The sequence below is a fragment of the Neurospora hispaniola genome (genome assembly GCF_033458365.1).
Source record: "Neurospora hispaniola strain FGSC 10403 chromosome Unknown B0T23scaffold_2, whole genome shotgun sequence".
NCBI lineage: Eukaryota > Fungi > Ascomycota > Sordariomycetes > Sordariales > Sordariaceae > Neurospora > Neurospora hispaniola.
In genome coordinates, this window is record NW_026944407.1 from 1,349,849 (window position 1) to 1,370,059 (window position 20,211).

The 20,211-nt window shown below is 52.0% G+C and overlaps 8 protein-coding genes across 8 annotated transcripts; 5 read left to right on the forward strand and 3 right to left on the reverse strand.

Annotated features, from left to right (window-relative positions):
- Positions 1 to 609: 609 nt before the first annotated feature.
- On the forward strand, positions 610 to 2,159 carry B0T23DRAFT_71301 (HotDog domain-containing protein). Its single transcript, XM_062841680.1, has 2 exons — positions 610 to 1,156; positions 1,212 to 2,159. The coding sequence occupies exons 1-2, from the start codon at positions 988 to 990 to the stop codon at positions 1,973 to 1,975; spliced, it is 933 nt and encodes a 310-aa protein (XP_062695240.1). The 5' UTR covers positions 610 to 987; the 3' UTR covers positions 1,976 to 2,159.
- Position 2,160: 1 nt separating this feature from the next.
- Positions 2,161 to 4,588, forward strand: B0T23DRAFT_71309 (uncharacterized protein). The gene is made up of 3 exons (XM_062841681.1): positions 2,161 to 2,733; positions 2,794 to 3,208; positions 3,300 to 4,588. Exons 1-3 carry the CDS (start codon positions 2,559 to 2,561, stop codon positions 4,534 to 4,536), a joined length of 1,827 nt encoding a protein of 608 aa, XP_062695241.1. The 5' UTR covers positions 2,161 to 2,558; the 3' UTR covers positions 4,537 to 4,588.
- A 424-nt stretch (positions 4,589 to 5,012) lies between these two features.
- B0T23DRAFT_352472 (uncharacterized protein) lies at positions 5,013 to 7,090 on the forward strand (the record flags this gene model as incomplete). Its single annotated transcript, XM_062836091.1, has 2 exons — positions 5,013 to 6,863; positions 7,016 to 7,090. 2 exons carry the CDS (start codon positions 5,013 to 5,015, stop codon positions 7,088 to 7,090), a joined length of 1,926 nt encoding a protein of 641 aa, XP_062695242.1.
- An 800-nt stretch (positions 7,091 to 7,890) lies between these two features.
- B0T23DRAFT_71393 (Aldo/keto reductase) lies at positions 7,891 to 9,370 on the forward strand. Its single transcript, XM_062841682.1, has 3 exons — positions 7,891 to 8,076; positions 8,144 to 8,712; positions 8,795 to 9,370. The coding sequence occupies exons 1-3, from the start codon at positions 8,025 to 8,027 to the stop codon at positions 9,158 to 9,160; spliced, it is 987 nt and encodes a 328-aa protein (XP_062695243.1). The 5' UTR covers positions 7,891 to 8,024; the 3' UTR covers positions 9,161 to 9,370.
- B0T23DRAFT_71517 (uncharacterized protein) lies at positions 9,124 to 9,961 on the reverse strand. Its single transcript, XM_062841685.1, has 2 exons — positions 9,576 to 9,961; positions 9,124 to 9,357 (listed from the first exon to the last, which is right to left on the reverse strand). Exons 1-2 carry the CDS (start codon positions 9,840 to 9,842, stop codon positions 9,235 to 9,237), a joined length of 390 nt encoding a protein of 129 aa, XP_062695244.1. The 5' UTR covers positions 9,843 to 9,961; the 3' UTR covers positions 9,124 to 9,234.
- On the reverse strand, positions 9,962 to 12,417 carry B0T23DRAFT_71457 (WD40-repeat-containing domain protein). The gene is made up of 2 exons (XM_062841684.1): positions 12,120 to 12,417; positions 9,962 to 12,054 (listed from the first exon to the last, which is right to left on the reverse strand). Exons 1-2 carry the CDS (start codon positions 12,237 to 12,239, stop codon positions 10,081 to 10,083), a joined length of 2,094 nt encoding a protein of 697 aa, XP_062695245.1. The 5' UTR covers positions 12,240 to 12,417; the 3' UTR covers positions 9,962 to 10,080.
- Positions 12,418 to 13,166: 749 nt separating this feature from the next.
- Positions 13,167 to 14,347, forward strand: B0T23DRAFT_71397 (ATP synthase E chain-domain-containing protein). Its single transcript, XM_062841683.1, has 3 exons — positions 13,167 to 13,589; positions 13,819 to 14,008; positions 14,164 to 14,347. The coding sequence occupies exons 1-3, from the start codon at positions 13,557 to 13,559 to the stop codon at positions 14,232 to 14,234; spliced, it is 294 nt and encodes a 97-aa protein (XP_062695246.1). The 5' UTR covers positions 13,167 to 13,556; the 3' UTR covers positions 14,235 to 14,347.
- A 2,419-nt stretch (positions 14,348 to 16,766) lies between these two features.
- B0T23DRAFT_402188 (uncharacterized protein) lies at positions 16,767 to 18,168 on the reverse strand (the record flags this gene model as incomplete). The annotated part of the gene is made up of 2 exons (XM_062838649.1): positions 16,767 to 17,824; positions 18,042 to 18,168. The coding sequence occupies 2 exons, from the start codon at positions 18,166 to 18,168 to the stop codon at positions 16,767 to 16,769; spliced, it is 1,185 nt and encodes a 394-aa protein (XP_062695247.1).
- Between the last annotated feature and the right edge of the window lie 2,043 nt (positions 18,169 to 20,211).

The window sequence follows — 20,211 nt, forward strand, 5'->3', positions numbered from 1 at the left end:
ACCTTGTCGTTTGCTGGTGCTGTGACTAGACCCAGATTCCGAAGGGCAAAGTGATGCGGTCGGGGAGTGGGTGTTGACTTTGAAATGAAAGACGCGAGAATCATTCACTGCGTGTGAGCGGCTGGTAGGTGAACAATAACGGCGCATACGATTCTCAAAAGAAATCTTGAAAGGGTATCACGCGCCCGGAAAACAGCTGGAGATGACGAAGGCAATGATGCTATTCAATGAAGGGAACCCTGGATGAGGGCTCACGACCCCTTCACTTGGAGAGGCGGTGGTCTGGAAATTTTTGGTGTTATTGCTTATCTTATCAAGGTTTGTGTCCCCTGTTTTTGGGGGAGTGGACATCCACTTCTCGCTCTGCATCAAAACCCGGCGTGGACAGCAACGCTCGCCTTCGAGACCTCTCTTAAGGCCGGCTGCCAATCGCTTCCACACAGTTGGGGTCTTGGTGAGCTTCAATTGACAAGATTCTACGTAGACACGACATCGCCTCCTTGGATATGACTTGACCGGCCAAAATTGGATTTCAATGAGCTCTTTTCACGTTTTTCTTCGGTCAGGGACAGGACTGCCGAGTGCCGCAAAAGGGCGCCGAGCGGGCGCCTAACATACACAGTCCATATTGCGGTCTAAGATGGGAAACCTAGAAGCCGTCGCGAATGCGGACACGGGCACAACCCCACACAGTGAACCTCTCTAAGCTCAGGCCTGCCGAGGTACTATCGGCCTGCCTTATCCCCCGCATCACTCATCCCTCCACCGGCATCGCAATCGAATCCGGGTTTCCGTCCAGTGCCACCCTCCGCAACCAGGGGATTCTCTTGTCCGAAAAGCGACAGGGAGATTGTTGATACATAAAAGCCCGTGACAGTCTGTGAATCTGTGTTTTGTAATTCCAATCTCGGACGAACCTCCGTCCCACGATTCGCATTCTTCTGTCTCTCCTTGCCACACAAAACGAGCAATTTCAACATCTTCACAATGCCCGGCCCCGGAGTTGGTTTCGAATACCCGCCCAAGAGTGTCTCTTGGTGCAAGAGGGATCTCTTGCTCTTTGCCCAGTCCATCGGATGCAAGGCTGAGGAGCTTCACTTCCTCTACGAGCTTCATCCCAACTTCGTTCCTTTTCCCACCTATCCTCTGGCTTTGTGTAGGTATTTCATATGCTCACTAGGCTTTCCAATGTATGACTGACGGCTTTGCAGCCTTCAAGCTCGACTCCTCAGATGTAGTTGACTTTTACGCCGCCCAGAAGTCCATTGCCATTCCCGGCGTGCCTGTCTTCGATCCCGCTCGTGTCGTTGACGGACAGCGCCGGATCGAATTCTTCAAGCAGCTTCCCACCTCCTCTGAGGGCAAAAGGTTTGAGTCGCGGACCAAGGTTGTCGGCGTCTACGACAAGGGTCGCCCGGGCTCTGTCGTCGAGACCCAGACCGATATCGTAGATACTGCCAACCACGAAGTTTACTCGCGCATCCACACCTCTTCCTTCTACGTCAACCAGGGCAACTGGGGCGGCCCTAAGGGTCCCGCCACCCAGAACTTCCCCCCTCCCAAGGACAAGAAGCCTGATGCTGTGTTTGAGAACCAGACGACGCCCGAGACTCCTCTTCTGTACCGTCTAAACGGCGATTACAACCCCCTCCATGCGGATCCCGAGCCCGGCAAGAAGATGGGCTTCGGAGGCGTCATCATTCACGGTCTGTACTCGTGGAATTGGGCTTGCCACGGCCTGCTCCAACACCTTGGCGGCAGCGACCCCGCCAACATCAAGGAGTACCAGGCCCGCTTCGCCAGCCCTGTCCGTGGCGGTGATAAGCTTGTTGCGTCGGCGTGGAAGACTGGTGAGATCAAGGACGGCTGGGAGGAGATACGTTTCCAGGTCCAGATCGAGGGTGGTAAAGTCGTGCTCAGCAATGGACGCGCCCTGATGAAGTGCGTCGGACCTGCTCCTCAGAGCAAGTTGTGAGACACTGTGGTCATTGTTGTATATATAAGCATGAGCAAGCGGCTGCTGTTTGTATGAATGGAAATGGCAGAGAGATTTCATGATACCATAAAGATGCCAGCAGTAACAACGAATGGGCGGATTTTTAAGATTATCGCTAGCGTCAGCCACATCTTATACTTAATCGTTTTGGCGTCAATGTTTGCATTTGTCAGGAGGTTCGTGATGCGGTGTTATGGTGTTGCGGTGCCCGCTGATGTTGTCCAGTTCTTGGCACCAAAATTCGTAGGTCTTACGGCGGCTTGCACCTAAGATACCTAGTTATTTAGGTGCATTCAAATAGTGGTTTGCTGCCTCAAATGGGACGCTCTACAATTCCTCCACAGTGACTGCCTTCCATTTTAAAGTATTGTACAGCAGCACGCTCAACTGAACGAACAGAAATCGTCAAGGTAGCAACCAAAATTACATCCTCTTCGACAATCAACATTCGTCTAGCGGTACAGCTCGAAGTGTATCAAGCGGCGGAGGGGGAAAAAAAAATTTAAAAAAAATCAGACAATCGCTTTTTTTGACCGTTGGTCTATCAAAATATTGTCAAAAGATGCCTTCCATTACCCCTCACATCGGCCAAAGAAGGTCCTACGACGGCGCCCTGTGCACCGTCCGGTTTATTGGTGAGCTCGAGGGCACCACTGGCTCATGGCTTGGAGTTGAATGGGATGATCCGGCACGCGGCAAACACGCTGGCCAGCACAAGGGCATCCGATATTTTACATGTGAGGTTCACCCATCCAACCGTCTAAACGCAGACTGTACGGCCATTAACGCTATCTCAGGCAAATCCAAGTCAGCGACAGCAGCGTCTTTCATCCGTCCAACTAGACCGGCAGATGCACCCCAGACCTTTCTCTCTGCACTCCAGCTCAAGTATGCATCTGACGTGCCTTCTGATAATGGGCCCATGCTGCCTGAGAAGCAAATCGTTGTCGGTGGCAAGGTTGCCGAGGAGGTCGGCTTTGACAAGATTCGCCGCAAGCAGGCCCAGTTGAGCGAACTGAAGATTGTCATCCTTGATGGGTCATGCATCACCTCTGCATATTCACATAACACAGACCGGGAAGATCATCAGACCATCCGCCAGACTTGTCCCAAGGTTGTCGAGCTAGATATCAGCCGTAACTTGTTCACCGATTTCGGTACTGTGGTGGACATCTGCTCCGAGTTGGATTCTTTGCACAGTTTAAGAGCCAAGTATGTCCTTTTTCTTTTTGTGAACTTCTTCGGAGCCAAGTCCGCCTGCTACGAACCATTCGAAAATGTGACGAAGACTGACACTGAACAGCGGAAATCGTTTCCAAAACGTCATCGAAGACGACAAGCTCAACGGACCGCATAAAGCCTTCAAGGGCGTCAAGGAGCTCGAACTCGGCGAGACCCTCTTGAGTTGGTCTGAAATATGTCATGTTGCCTCCAAGTTACCCTCCTTGACTCTTCTCGAAATCGGCACGAACCAGCTGTCTAGTCTCGCACCAATCCCGCCAGCAGTATCCTTCACATCAACACTAGTGTCTCTGAACCTGGAGTTCAACGAGTTTACATCACTGGAAGATATTGCTGCTCTTACGAGTATGAGTACCCTTCGAAATCTGCATCTGAAGGGTAACTTGATATCCACCATCATGTCCTCTCCTTCCAAAGAGGTACCGGTTTTTGGCAAGAGCCTTCAATATCTAGATATGTCGTACAACAAGGTCAGCGATTGGTCATTCGTTGACGCTCTTCTTGACGTGTTCCCCGGATTGACTTCCTTGCGATTCTCCCACAATCCAATTTACGAGAATCCGGGACTCGAGGATGGGGCTGGTTTGGAAACAGACAGCTCGAAGAAGGGCACCGCCGCCAGTGATGAGGCATTCATGCTGATGGTCGCGCGCCTCCCGTCTATCAGGACGCTCAACTTCAGCAATATCACTGCCGCGGACCGTACCAACGCTGAGATGTACTACCTTTCTCGCATAGCTCGACAGTTGTCAACCACCGCGGAGGCAGACGAAGCTCAAGTGCTGGCACGCCATCGACGCTGGGCTGAGCTATGTGACCTTTACGGCGAGCCAGTAGTATCCCGTCAACAGGACATCAACCCGAATTACCTTGAAGCAAGGCTAATTACTGTTCACTTGTACCTAGCCGAGCTGGCGTCCACTGAGTCAGGCGTCAACACATCAACGGCAGAGAGGATTGTGCAGATACCCAAATCTTTTGACATTTATGCAGTCAAGGGAATTGCGGGGAGAATGTTTGGTTTGCCGCCTCTGAAGCTACGACTGGTGTGGGAGACTGGTGAATGGGACCCAGTTGGTGGGTTCGACGATCACGATGGTGACAGTAGTGAAGACGAGGAGATAGAGGCAGAGAGAGAGCGCAGACAGGATGATGCCGCCTCTCTCGCAGGCACATCTATAGCCGGAAAGAAAGGTGGAAGATTTGTGAGGCGCGAAGTTGAGCTGAAGGATGGTCCTCGCCAATTTGGTTACTGCGTGGATGGCCTTGAGGCTAAACTCAGGGTCGAACTGCGGTGAAGATAACGCGAAAGCAATGCCCTTGTGTTAGACAATCGGCATTTGTGTAATCCCAGTTACCAACCGATCATGTTCGACACACCACAGAAATCCAAATACGATTGTTAGAAGGCTTGTTCCGGTCCTTCCTTCCAGCCCATCTCTCTCGTATGTTTGAAGGGTCGTCTGTCTGTTTGTTCACTCAAAGCTTGAGCGCTTGACAAGTTCTCTGAGGATTGTCGGGTATAATAGCTGCAGCAAACCTGTGTTGACAAAGTAATAGGCAGCATGTCACGGCATGCCAGACATGACCCTATAAAGCTGGATCCTTTGCCCTCAGTTCGAGCTAACGTCTATAGCCAGAACAAGCCAATTCGAACAAAGTCTTATTGATCCTCCTGCGGCCATACGCACAGCCCGAGTGATTCAGGGTCTCTTTACCTCCCATTAGCTGTCTCGCCAGATACCAAGACGTCAGTCAACCTCACTCACTCACCATGGTACCGCAACCTCAGTTCTTCGTTGCCCGACCTGACACTGAGGTTTTGCGCAATGACACCGGAGCAATTCATAGAAAACAAGGTCCGATGGTCCCCTTGATTGCTGTGGACGAGCTTCCCGACTGGATTGACATTGGCCTACCTCGAGAGCTGACGGTCGAGCAGACCACGGGGCTCTATAACCTCGGTATTGTCCCGCACAACGAAGGCACATATCGGGTACGGATCATCGAGCCTAATTCCCATGAGGAATTTGGGTGGAGAGACTCGCCCAAAGCCACATTGGTCTCAAGGGGTGCCTGCGCTCCTGGACAGCGGACCATGGCTCATCCTGAGCACCCAGAGCGAGTTCCGTATAACACACCAGCAGGTCCCACCGGAAGTGATTCCAGTATAATCCATTCCTCTTCTTTTCAGGAAAAATCTCCGCATATTCCTCACCCTAGCATGGCACCGACAAGCACAAACCCGCCCAGGATGACCCGCGCCGAAGATGAGGCAATGCATACAATGCGATGGGCCGATCTGGTCGAAAGGAGCATCGCCCGAGAAACCGAAGCACAGGATGCCAGTCATCATTCTGCCCTACTCGCACCACCTCCTTCTCCTCAGTTTGCATCTCGTAGTCATCCGACTGTCTACCGAGACGACATGTCCCCTATTGGCACTACAAGCACTGCGGATCAAAGGGCAAGCGTTCCCCACAACACAATGGCTACACCACCCAGGCCCGCCGCTGCCAAAACCGATGTCGCAACACCTGCTGCCAGCCCTCCTACGGTAGTTCCCAATTCTGCTGGTCCTGGTGTCAACAGCTCTAATACTACACCCGCTGCCGCTTCTTCTGCTTCAGGTCCCCAGGAATACTGCCGCCACTGGTGTCAACACGGCACCTGCAAATGGGGCACCTTCTGCCGTCACAGACACGCCATGCCCACCACGCTTGAAGGTCTTCTCGAGGTTGGCCTCTGTGAGATTCCTGCGTGGTGGATTGCTGCTACTGGCATCGGGATGTCTAGTAAGGCAAAGCAGACTGCTGTCGCTGCCGGTATTGGTGGTAGTGGTGGTGGTGATGGTGGTGGTGGTGGTCCTGTTTCTCCTCCACCCGTCCCTTGCACTCCCATGGCCCATAACCCCCATCATATGCTCCCAAATTTGTCTGGAATAACACTACCAACAACAGCAAAAAAACTAAGTAACAGAAAACTCAAAGCCCAACAGCGGGAATTCAACCAACGCCTCCGCCTACTCAGTTCCATGTTGATTCCCCCGGGATATGGTAGTCCTCACCACCCACTTCGTCATCCGGCTGATGCGTTGTTGGTGCATGGATATGGACATGGTGGTGTCTCTGGCCAACAACAGCAATCGCAACAACAACAACAACAGCAGCAGTCCCAACAACGATTTGAGCGTAAGGGAGAAAAGACGCCACTGGATAGAAACCGCAAGAATGTCAAGGTGACGTTTAACGAGGATGGGACGGTGAGTCTTGTTACTGCTGATGACGGGGGTAAGAAGGGGGGTGCTGCTGCTGATCAGGGACGCGCTGGTTCTGGAGGGGAAACGGTTGGGGGTGGTTCTACTCCTGCCGGTGTCGATATCGGTGCCGGGGCTTCAACAGAGGCGATGTTAAATGCTGCGACGGGGAAGCCCGTTGCAGGCGATGGTGGAGCGGGTGATGAAACGGAGGGGAGAAAGGAGAAGGAGGGGCTCAATGAGAGGAAGCCGGTCAAGGGCCTTGCGGCGTCTATGCATGCTCCGAAGCAGGATCAGGGGCAGGTGGTAGTCACGATTCCGGGTAACATGAAGGCGACTTGTGAGGATGAGGATGAGGGCGGGAGTATGGTGCAGTTGCCGGATATTCCGCGGCTGGTCGAGATCTAGAGGCTGGTAGATTTTGGATGAGGATGTAAGCAGATATTGATGGAGGCCTATGGATTAGAAAAATGTACTCGTTGTAATAGAGTGTGCGTTTCGTATATGGGCGATATGTGGAGGACTATGAGAAACTGGAGGTCACTGACATAAACATGAACAGCAAGTTCTTGAAGAGTGAACCCAATAACATTTGATACTCGTGATCAACCGATCAACTCTACACCATAGACCACTAGAGATTGGCCTACAGCTTCCATTCTCTCCCAGTCCAGCCTTATTACCAACCAGGCCGACATGCGAGAAGGTGCAAAACATGGAAAGCATCAGATTGGGGCCCCGTCAGCTTACATATCAGCCATCACCCTTATATCCGGCTTCCATTACTGACTTAGGTAGTCTAGTAACCACCTAACGTTGGACAGCGAGACACGGTCATCGGTACCGCAATTCCTCATTCAACTGAATCTTATCTCTAGGCTGTATGGCCAATAGGTTTCTCAGAAGACACGCGCGTCGACGCCCGAGCTTCCCTAGCCAACCAAGTAAATCACCTAATTGGCCAGTAGAATATAACGTGGGTTCAAAACCCAGTCCAACGAGGAAAAGCGATGACACTGAATAGCGGGAAGCCGCGGGCCCCGGTTACAAGCCACTCGGATTTTACACCGCGCTCCGGAGATAAGCAACTAACGACGTCTCGAATCTCGATGTTCTTTCACGGTCTAGATCTCCATTTCCAAAAACAGCAAGGTTCCTTGTGTAAAGTCCGGGTGGCGGGACGCGGCGAGCCGAACCACCCGCCGCGAAGGGAGCCCGCGGGGTTCAGACGTCATGGATCTCCTGGCCGCGGGGTCAGATAATTCGGGGAACTGTGATTCTGAGGCGATGTGATGGAGAACGGGCGGGGTCTGAATTGGGATCGGTACCAAAGAAGATATTCCGAGAATGAGCGACAGGTTTAGAGACCCTTGAAGTCTGACTAAGATATCGTATGGGGGTAATGTATAAGAACTGAAGCTGCCACCCTCATCTGAAGCCAAGAAGATCACACGTTCACTGCGGTCACAATATAACCATCTACATCAAGCAAAAGAAACAATTTATTTTCAGCCAACACAACCCGGCAACATGCCTCAACTCGTCGGAAAAGAAATCGGGCCAACAGGCTTCGGCCTCATGGGTGAGTCTTCGTCTCCCTCTCCCTCACACATCTTCCAAACGCCAATCCAAAACTAACAACCACACAGGCTTCACCTGGCGCCCCAACCCCGTTCCCCAGGAGCAAGCCTTCGCTACTATGCGCGCCGCCCTCTCGCACGGTCTCAACTTCTGGAACGGCGGCGAATTCTACGGGCAACCCCCATACAACTCGCCCATCCTTCTCGAGCGCTACTTTTCCCTCTACCCAGAAGACGCCGACAAAGTCGTCCTCTCCATCAAAGGCTGTGGCGGCGTCGACGGGATGCACCCCGACGGATCCGCGGCCGAAGTCCGCCGATCTTTGGATACCGTAATCAAGCAGTTGAACGGGCGCAAAAAGTTGGATATTTTTGAGGCTGCCAGACGTGATCCGAAGGTGGACATGGAGGAGACGTTTGGGGTCATGCAGGAGTATATCGACAAGGGACTGTTGGGGGGAATCAGTTTGAGTGAGGTTAGCGCGGAGACGATTCACAAGGCGGTCAAGATTACGAAGGTGGTGTGCGTGGAGGTAGAGCTGAGTTTGTTTGCGACGGAGGTCTTGGACAATGGGGTGGCGGCGGCTTGCAAGGAGTATGGGATTCCGTTGATTGCTTATAGTCCTTTGGGAAGAGGGGTAAGTTTTTCTTTCCCTGATACTTTCATGTCTTCACTTGATTTGGGGGGCAATGCCAGCTAACTACCTACGGCAACAACAGATCCTAACCGGGCAGATCAAATCGCGTGACGATCTTTCCACGTTTCCAATGTTGCTTCACTTCCCCCGCTTCTCCGAGGAGAACTTCGACATCAACCTCCAGCTTGTCCGCCAGGTTGAGGAGATGGCCAAGAAGAAGGGTTGCACGCCCGCGCAGTTAGCCATTTCTTGGACACGGTGCCTGTCGCGCCGGCCGGGCATGCCAGAGATCATCCCCATCCCCGGCGCCACGACGGTGGAGCGGGTCAACGAGAACGCTGTGTTCGTCGAGCTGACGGATCAGGAGATGGATGAGATTGATGCGACGCTGGCAAAGTTCGACGTCAAGGGTGCGAGGTATCCTGACTGGATTCCTACCGATACGTAAGAGAAGACGGATGCTAAGCTACCTCTATGTTTGTGGACAAATGTCTCAGGATGAGGAGAGAGAACGAAGAAACATTATGAAGTGATGAGCAAAACAGTCACAAGGTAAATGGAAATTTCAGGTGTTGCGAATAATAAAATCATAATTTGTTGCTTCTGTCTTGCCAATATTGCCGTGCTATCACAAATGCTCCAAATCTGTTGAACTTGTTCATGTCAGCAGGCCAATCCTTCAAACACTCTAGTGTCTATGAATAGTAATTTGGTGACATGGCGGGTCAGGGAAATAGTAATGTGTTGATAGTCCACACTGAGCCTCGGTTGCCCGAGGGAACTTGAGAATTGCAGAATTCTTGGAAGAATCATTCATCATAATGCCCGGGAGGGAAATCCAGACGGGAGGATGAGCAACTTACGATGAGAATCAAAGAAAACAAAGAAAAAAGAATCAACAAGTCAAAGGCCAGCAAACGCGAAGAAAGGCCGGCTTGGCTACTATGAATTGCTGACACGGAATGTGGCACGAGCTGGTGGTCCAAGACGGTGCTGCCTTGTAGAACGAAATCGCTGGAGGAAAAGGAGGTGAAGATTCTGTCATCTCTTCGATGTGCGTGCCTTTTTGTTGCGCCATATATGGGGGAACCTAGCCTAGTTACGTAAGCACACTGTGCTCCGATTGTCATTGAAGGGTTAGGGTTATAAGCCTATTGTTGACATTCAGGGGTGAAGAGCCAAACAGCTGAGCCAGCATTCAGAAGACACTCTGTTCACAGAAGGTTCATGCCGTCACCAAGCACTTTTAAGGCCGTACTCGTAGCACTCAAAAAGACAGTCACTGCACCGAGCTTGGTGATCAAGCATGCCATTCGAATGTCTTCCACCCGCATACTAATAAATCAGGCGTCTGACATCTCCTCCATCCTACTTCTCCTGCGCTTCTTTCAGTGAAATCATATGCTCGGCCTTTTGCACCAGCTTCTTCACACTCTGCCATTCCTCATTCTTCAAGTCCTCCTTTCCACCCAGATCCGGACCAACTTCGAACATGGTGACCGTGCCGTCAATACCGCCAGTGGCCAATCGCTTGCCCTCAGTACGCTCCCACTTGACCTTGTTTAAGCTCTTGCTCAGCATTGGTCGTCCATCTTTGCGTGGGCTAGGAGAAATGCGTGCAACGGGCTCCTCAGTCTCCACGGTGATATCCCACAGCTCAAGCCAGCCTGCGCCGTCAACCAAGCTGAACACACCAGGCTTTACTGGTGACCAGGCCACATCATAAACGACATCCTCGCGCACAAAGTCTATCAGTGGTTGGACGCCGTTATGCTCTTGACCGGGTACGTTGATACCGCCACCCGTTGTCACAACCGTAGACGTTGCCGCAGGAGCGCGCGCCTTCCAGAGTTTGACGCTCCAATCCAAGCTAGCAGACAGTACGAGATCCCCCAAGTCGACAACACCCCGTGCGGGATGGAAGTCGACTGCCATAACGGGAGCAGCATGGCCCCTATAACTGACGCGAGCATCTACGCCGGCCTTGGCACCGGCGCGATCGTACCGATGGCACGGGTAGATGGATCCCTCTTCCGTACCAACCAGGAAGAAAGTCGGGTCGGCCTGCGGGAACGCCATACACGTGGGACTCATGTCTTCAGTCCTGGATGGATGGGGGGCAATAAGTGTAAGGTTCTCTTGAGGTTGGGCAAGCATGTCGATGCTCCAGCCGCACATGTGGCCATCTGTTGAGCATGATATGATGTTGTTGGCGTTCTGCGTGCCAATGATATCGATACAGTAAACAGGATGTGTGTGTCCGGAACCTGTCAGGGGCGTCTTTTGTACAGGCGCTGACCTAGCGCGCGTGTCCCAGAGCAGAACCTGTCCACTATAGGCTCCGCCAATAATCAGGTTAGGGTGAAAAGGAGAAAACTTGGCCGTTAAGATGTCGGATTGCGCATGGAACACAAACTCGGGCCTATCGTGCAAATGCATATTCCAGACCTGCACGATTCCATCTGGGTCATGGGGTGCCGAGGGGTTCTTGGTGTATGATGCCAGGAGTAGTTCACTGAACTTGGGCGAGAAGTCAATGGAGCTGATCATGCGCTTCTTGGACCACCGCTCGTCATAGAACTGGGCCAATTCCTTCACCTTCCGCCGACCCTTCCCGCCCGTGTTCCCGTTCTGTTCGTCTTCTTCATCGACATCGTTTACGCCGAGGGTATAGTCCGTCAAAATATCGTATTCCTGGTCGAGTGCCTTTTCGATAACCTTGGTCGACTTATCGATGAAGTCCATAAAGTCGTCGGATTGCGTAACGGCATTCAGCTCTTCGTCGGTAAGATTCCTCGTGGGGAAGTTGGCTGCAGCAGACGGCTTGTACACTCCATCTATGACGAGTTCCTTGGCCGCTTTCAACTCCTGCTCGATCTCCTTTCTTATGTTCTCGCGTAACTCTTCTTCGCGATCCCGTAACCTCCTGCTGACCCTAGTCTTAGTGGGCGATGCAGGCGGTTCGTCGATTTCCGAGTCCGAATATCTACGGGGCTTTGGCTGGGGCACCCAATCGTCCGTTGTTTGTACTCCTTTGCTGTACGTAAACACTTCCTTTACTGGCGACGGTGGGCATTCGTAAACAGTCGTGAGAGTCGTGGAAAGGACCTGCGTGGTCTGATTTGAAGAAGCAAGTATGGGACCGAGAGCTGGAGTAGCATATTCCGAGGGCGAGATACTAGTTTCCCCGGCGCTTATTACGCTGTTGGGTCGGCTTCCATGGAGGCGGGGAGAATTAGCGCCGGTTGAGACTGATACGGGTCTGCTTTCGCCAACCAGGCTCTGAATCAGAGTTTCGATCTCACGACGGCTTTCGGCCCTACCGGGCGTTGGGCTGACTATCTGGACAAAAAGAGATCAGCTTTAAAAGCGAAAGAGCAGATATCAAGCAAGGACCATCCACTCACATCGCTTGCGCTTCCTATGCTCAAGCGGGCATTAACCTGAGTAGCACGGAGCTCTCGCTGGCGCTTCAGCTCGGCGAGCTTCGCCTTCTTAGCGAGGATCTCATCCCGACGTTGCTGCATCTTTGCAAATCCTACTATTCAGTCCCTGGACAGACTGGTCCCTGAAGTGCCAACTTCTGCTGCCGGCGCAAGCCCTTGGGGGGGCGCAACGCGGGTATCCAGCACCTGGCAAAATGCGGTCGACTATTGGAAGGGATGCGACCCGTGCGAGGTAGGGCGAGCTTAGAAAGCTTCGTGGGAGGTTGAGGCGGATGTCGCGTTGTCTGATGTGCAGGTGGAGTGGAACAATGGAAAGTGACTGGAAGAGGGGCAAAGCTGCTGAGTTGCGACGTGGTGTTATGGCAATGATAAGGCAATGCAGCTAGGAAGTCAAGAAAAGAGGTTTCAAATCCAAAAGCGGTGCTGTGTTCCAGACTCTCACGTCCAAGCGCGACGTCCTTTCGTTCCTCTTCGCGGTTGATTGCCGCAAGGAAGGAAAGGGAGGTTGACCAAACAAAAGACAATGGATGTTTCCATTTGGGGGACTAGACGAAACTCCCGCGCAACGGGATTCAGCACACCTGAGCACTCACTCCAGCTGCCCGCTGCAGTGGGCATCCTCTCTTCCACTCACTCTATTCGAGGGTCCAACCTAACTTTGCTTCTGCCAACCGGGGCCCGCCTGCTGCAATGACACCGGTGGGGTGTTCACCCAGCATCAACGCACGTGATCGCCATTGCTCCTCGCCGTCGGGCTGCCGTCCCAGGCTCTCCGGCTGTCAGTCCTCGGCAGGCAGAGAGGTCAAGAAGGGCATGTGGTTAATAAAGGTAAGGGAGGTATGGACCTCTAGTCAGTGAGTGCCCCTGCCCCCCCGGGCTGAATGTCGCACGTGTGGTGAGTCGCGCTGGCGTCCCATATCGCTACGGTCCAGTGGGTGTTCCCGCTAGCGGGTAATGCTGTCAGGGTCAGTCAACCGCTGTGCAGGGAAGCCCGCGTTGGCCGCCAACCCGCCGGAGCAGAGGCGTTCTTGCCGTAAAAACCGGTAAAGAAACAGCTTTTCGCCGGGCAGCCAGTCGGCTGTTACCAAGATACAATGGTACTGTGGGTAAGGAAGAACGGTGGACGGTCACGGCTGCGAAAATTCCCGAAGCTCCAAAACTTCATTTCGCATCCTGAGCACCGACGTAAACGTCCTACCTTGGAACTTTCCACCCCCTCAACGCTAAACGCTCGCAACTTTTCCCTCGTTCGACCCGACGACGCACCACCCAGGACCCGATTGACCTCCTCAATTGCCGTCCGCCGCACCCCGACCGTCTTCGAGTCCACCTTTTAATTCCCCTTTCCTCCGAACCCCCGAGCGCACCCGGCCTCGCCAAACACCAACTCGTCCAAAAATGTCGTCAAACGCTTCCAAGGCTGGATCCAACGTGAGTTGCACCATCGTTGCCGCCGCCGCCGCCTCCACCAGCACCACAACTACCGCAGTCATGCACTACCTGTCGACTCTGTGACGAGAGGAGGGGGGGGAAGGAGCATCTTGTGCGCCTACTGGCTGCCCTTCTCAAAGACACTACTCGATCACCGTCGCGCATTCCTCGAAAGCTATAGTTGGAAAATCAGAAAATGTTCGGAAGCTAAAAATGGGATATCCCGCAGGTCCTCCGGTACTCGGCCCTCGCCGCCGGTATCTTCTACGGCTTCACCCACCAGAGGTCCATCAGCGCCGCTGAGAAGGCCGCTGCTGCCCAGCGCGAGTACGAGCACAAGCAGGAGCTAATAAACAAGGCCAAGGAGGCCTACGCCAAGTCCAAGCAGCCCGTTTCCGCCGTCTCTACTCCTAGTGGACGTGAGTTCATGCCCGATTTTTTTTAACGTGATGTGCAGTCCTCCTCCCGGATCCGGCGGCCCGCATTATTTACTCGTAACCAAAGCCGGGGGAGGGGGTTCTAGGGGAAGAATGGACTTGCTAACCAGGTGCCTGACTTTGCCCCAAAGAAACAGTCAACCAGGATCCCATGAGCCCCAACTTCGACATCGAGGCCTACTTCAGCGCGCTTCTTGCGAAGGCCTAGATGGGGAAGCCGAGATGAAGTTGTGCACGAAGGACGCATGGAACGAGTTCAAGATAGACGCGCTTCGCATCGCAGGGAGGCAATTATCAATGGGTTTATTGGGTTTGAACGTCAAAGAAAGGAGCAGGGAAATGGGAACTGCCGAACGAGGGTTGTTTAGGAAAAAAATAGAGGAGGGCGTTTACTGATCACCAACTCTCTCTTCCTCCGCCGGTCTGAGGAGGGATGCCAACTGCTGCCTTGGGAAAACGGGAAACGGCCAAGAACGACGACAAACACTGGACACACAAGACAACCGCTTCATCAACGATATCCATGAACCCATTCCCTTACCCCCGCAATTCTCACCCCGCAGAATACATGTGGATCACGTATTGCCTTATACACAAGACAAAGGGATCCCGTGTGAGATTTCACCTGCTGCTGTTTCAAAGACATCTAATGATGTTTAAGCATGGTGTGTATTATTTGCCCAACCTACCACATACATCTAAAAAGAAAGATAATTCACTCCAAGACATAGCGACGGTATAAATGTTCTTTTCTTTGCGTTCCTTTCTATTAGACAGACAGACAGGCCTGCATGTTTGGTCAGTCTGTACTTAGTGTACATTACTACTGCAATTAGAGGGCGGACAACAGGCTAAGAGAAATGTATAAGGGTGGGAATGACCGAGAGTTGCTGACGACATTCTCGTCCGTTCGTGGTTTCTTGGTCAAGTACCTTAGTGGGATTGTCCACGAGCAAGACGGGTTGATGTATGGCGGTGACCCCATGGCCACCCCCCCTTTTTTGTTCCTCCCCCCCCCCCCCTCCCCCATGGCTCTTCATGCCTGCTCTCATAACGGTTCTATGGCCCCCTCCTCTCTTAATATTAGTGTTTATACTCTTCACTTTGCTCTTCATCATGTTCAAAAGCGCACCCGGCCTCTCCTCCTCAAGTCGCGGGACTGACCGGAAAAAGGGGAAGCTATCATTTACATATTTGTATCCTACCTACCTGGACTCTGCCTGCCAGAAATCCTGACGGATAACCAACTGCCGTCTTTTCGACAGCCGAGGCTTGAAAGACATTCAACCTGCCTCCTCCTCTACCATTCCTTGTTGGTAGGATTTCGTCCGCAATCGTTCACCACCAAATCCTAAGCGACCGAGATTCGAAATCGTCTTCCACCCTGTTGAGCTTTACTCCTGTGTCTCCAATGCTGTAGTGGCCTGGATATGGACCAGACGTCGTTTTCCTATTCAAACGCTTCCCCTCATCGTCTTGGATTCTGATATCAACAAAGCAGAAACTACCGTCGCAATCCTGTTTGCGGATATATTGACCACACGTCCTAAGTTCTAATCACTAAGTCTAGTGAAGTCGTCATGGCGAAGAACTGGTCCCGAATGAATATACTAGAGGTAGTCGAAAATTCGACAACCAGCTTTGCAAGCAACAGGTTGTCATAGCTGTACCATCCTCACAATGGATTCAGACACTGGAATGAAAGGCATCGCCAGTCGCAACTACCGATGTAGTACATCTCTTCAATGAACAACATACTGCACATTTTGGTGACAAGAACAGGTTCAAGTGTCATCAATGTGGCTTTGATCAATAGCGAGAGAAACAGAACCACTTTGATCTATAGAAGAGGAAGTAGAAGTTCAGCAAAAAAAAAAAAAAAAAAAAAAAAAAAAAAAAAAAAAAAAAAAAAAGAAAAGAAAACGAAATAGACCGTGAACAGAGTTGACTGTTGAACCTGGCCAGAGAAGCTGCCGCCTACGAACATTCACAATTGTCTGGCTCCACGCGCCTACTACGTTTGCTGCTGGGAGTTGTTGGAAGGTTTGACTTGCGGGCTTACACGGTTCAAGATACCAAGCTGCAGTCGGGTGCTCTGGGGCAGGTGCCGGTTAGGTAGATGTACGATGCCCACGCAATCTCTTGAGGCTACGTCCGTTGGGTATAATATTTTCATACCATTCTTGATGGTATTGTGATTTGATTCACTGTGAATGGTAATTTTTTCAAGACAAGTTCCCAACCAGTGCTGGTATAGAACTTTACAAGTTGATGCTATGGTTTTCTTCATGAATAGATACACTTGGTCTCACCTTGTTTTTAAGCAACCTCTTCTTGAGTGCTTCTCGATTTTATGTTCTAGGGCAAACAAACTGCAATGCAAATTCTCCACAGCTGTCCATGTTGGTGTTGTTGACAAGTATACAATGTTAAATCTGACATGCCACCCAACTCACCATGACCTCCAACCAAGTCTGTCACCCCGCAATCCATTTTTCGGGGTTATAAAGACTCATGATATTGCGCCACCAATCGTATAATAGGGTGAAAAGAGTAGATAAACAACAAAACCAAAAGACCCACTTGACGCCATGCTAGCAAGACAAACCAACAACAAAAAGCCAAAGCGACGGACGCCGAGTATTTCCACCTCGTTACCAGACTGAATAGACTAAAATCACGTAGTACCTCCTCACAGATGAAGTTACACCCTTGCCGTTTGCGAGTTGTGACTGGGCAATCAGGCACCGGGTCGCGCAACTCGCTGAGAAAAGTTGGTTGCAGTAGCCAGACGAAGCTCTGAGGTCGTGCGCCTGGCTGGCTCCGCTGTGGTACCATACTGAAAGTGCCTTGTCCGTAGCTGAGGGTTGCCGAAAAGAGGCCCGAAATGTGCCCCCATCCGTGACTGTAGGACATCTCGATAAATAGTCGGAACCTCGTGCCATCGGCCTTCACGAGCAGCGGCGAGAATACGGGGCGCAGAAAGCTCGCTATTTGTGGTATCGGAGTGGCGTGGTAGTTGACCAGTTTCGATAGCAATCTTCAGCCACTCCTCGTCCGATGGTGCAGCAAGAACGTTATTCGAGACGATGCTTTGGTGCCCTGAGAATGCCGGAGGTACGGTCAGCGCTGAGTCAATCCCGCCCTCCTCGCTCATGGCATCGTCCCCGTCCTCGTTCATGATCTCGTCTTCGTCTTCCTTCACAGCCTCCGGCGCAGCTTCCCTACAGAGCTCAGAGCTAGACTCAGGCTCAATCCTGACCCTGTCCCGAGGACAGGTCAAGTCAGGAAGGCCGTCGGCCGTAGTGTCCCGGATGGTAATCCCCTGCTCCTCTTCGTACTTTTCCTTGGCCCATCTTGTGCCCTCCCACTTTGTCAGATTGGCGATTTCCCATTCGGTCAAACGGAGGGCATCGAAGGCGCGGAAGAGCCGACGGTGCCATGTCCAGCGGCTTAGGCGAATGCGGTGAATAGGGTGGTTGTAATCAAGGCCGGGATACTTCGCTTCTTGGGTGTCGATATGACCGTAATACGAGTGTACTTCTTGTCGAACCTCATAAATCAGATGCCTCTGGAGAAAGACGGAAAAGTTCGGGGGGTCCGATGGCCGGGCCTTTGGGAACATGTACCCATAGATAAGTTCCTCGATCGGGGGCTGTTTCATCTTGGGCTGACGTCGAAGAACCTTTCTGACACTGCCGCGTAACGTACTTGTGCGTTGTGCGTAATTATAGGAGTTGATGCTTGAGTTGCTGATGCTGTCGCACGGTTTAGTAAACTTGAGTTTGATGTGTGATACTGGTGGTGAGATGCCAGTAAGCTAGTTGGGGGAGGAAGACAAAGCGGACGGGAGTCTGAGGGAAGAAGTTGGCAAGTGGCGGTAGTGAAGGCGGATATGGTGTGACGGACCGGAGAAGGCAGTGGTGAAGATTAGGGAGGCTCTGAGAACGTAGGATGGAACTGAATGTGGTTACTAAGCCGAACTGCCACATGTAACTTGATGTAAGTAAGGTACGTACATTGGCTGATGACACTGGGCAGGTGCTGGCAGGGTCTCTCGGCTTGTGTCTTCTGTCCGACTTCCCAAGTGAATGTCCAGGTTCTCCGGATGAACAGGATCGCTTCTGCTGCGAAACGGTCATATGGAGAGGGAAAGTGCAAAAGGAAAGGAAAGGAGCGTCAAGTGAACTGGTATGAGAGGGAGTACAGGGCAAATATTAATAACAGTCGAGGGCCAGCACCCAAAGAAAGAAGACCGAAATGGCAACCCCGGATCCATGCCGTGTCTATATCCATAATGAACAATACAGTATGGGCGACCGGCGAATGCGGCCTCGAAGGAGTGAGGTGGTGGAAGGAGAAAGTGGGAGTGGCCCAAGAAAAAGGCCTAGTCTTGTGCTTGCCCATCAGTCGAGAGACCCGAGAGAAAGAGAAGGTGTGATGGGATGTCTACAACCAAAGAGGTACATGGAGATTCCGGCCCATGGCCCAAAGGATCATCACCAAAAGGAAAGCCACGCGGGACAAAGGGTACAGGCGTCAATCTTTATGTTTCCACGGCATTCATGAATGTCTGGTCGGGCAGAAGCTCCTTGTTATTATATGATGCCGCCAACCGTCAGCATATTGGACCGAAATGTACCTGCCTCTGGAGGAATACTTTGTCGAAGCGACGAACTCGAGCTCTTGCCGTGGGTGACTGTGGATCTCTGTGCATCATTCGATAGTAGTGTAGTGTATATGACCAGCGGTCGGGAGTTGCATTCAGTTAAGGGATTCGCATAATGGATGGCAAGGGGCAGTTGGCTGGAGAGAAAAAAAAGTGGAGACACTCCCTGTTCGACTAGCGTAGTGTACAAGTGTAATGGAATGGCGCACGACGGACTGCCTGATCAACTGTTTGGACAAACCCGATCGTGGAGGAAGTCCGTCTCGGGTTTACAAACCTCAACCTACATAGTCACTGGCATCAAAACCTCATGGAAACCGCCAGCACTCACAACATCAAGCATAATCTGCACAGAGATGGGGGAAAAAAAAAGCCACTATATCTGCTATCCATCACACTGCCTGTACATGCCCTGGCCATCCATGATGTTCAACTGGAAGATAATGAATGATGGTCGCGGTACGATGGCTTTCAATCCTTGACGAGTGCCGGAATTTCCACGGAAGCAACGCGGCAACAACAACGGCAGACCGACCGTGACCCGAACTACTCCTTCAGTCAGTCCCAGGCTGCCCGCCACGATACCGAAGCAATTGGCTGGTTTGCCGGTCAGCGTTTGATTTGGTGGTTGGCTTCCGACCTTGAGGGAATCTTATCCGCATCCTAACAACTAGGTCATCATCTCATCGTCGTCAACTGTCCTATCGATCTCTTTGTTGGACGCCGAACGCGCCGGACAATTTCCAGCAAAGGAAGAAGGCGCAGGGAACGAGCGCCCTATGACCATCAAATACCTACCCGGGCACTGTTGGGGCATGGTCTACATCACCAACCCAGGCAACCGAAAGCGGAAGTGACAAGTCTTGGTTGAGATGGTTGTTGGTACCATTCGTCGGAATAATGTGAAGAAGGTCGCACAGTTCCCCGTATGTTTGGGTTTGTTCAACATTGCTCTTGTGCATTACGGGCGCAACATGTTGCACTGTCTTTACACCAGTTGGCGCTATCCACCCATAGATCATCGGCGGTTGCGATACAAGTGGTACAGGAATAAAGAGCCTGGACAACCCATTCATCCAAAACATGGTACCTCTGGGCAAACAAGACATCTTGGTCTGTCCTGGCCAGAGCATTTACGAGAACACGCACTTGTTGGCTTGGTGGCTTTGCCGATTCTACTTGATTTGCTGTTCCACAGACCATAAAGAAACATATGCCGGGATCACATCCAAACCATGGTGATAGGATCACACTATTTGCTCTGTGAACCAACAGACCGTTCCTTCCCGGGGAATCGGAGGATTCAATGACAACGCCGCACAAACCAGCCCCAAGGCACCGGATGTTGGGACGCGAAGACGGATCCTAGTGTATTAGGCGCCTTCACCACTAACTCCGCCACCACTCCCACAACCACCAACACGGCGCTTTCCCGATCTAAACACCCGCATATTTGGATATACATGGACGGTGCACACCTAGTTGAGACCTCTTTCACGGAGCGAACAGCATGCAC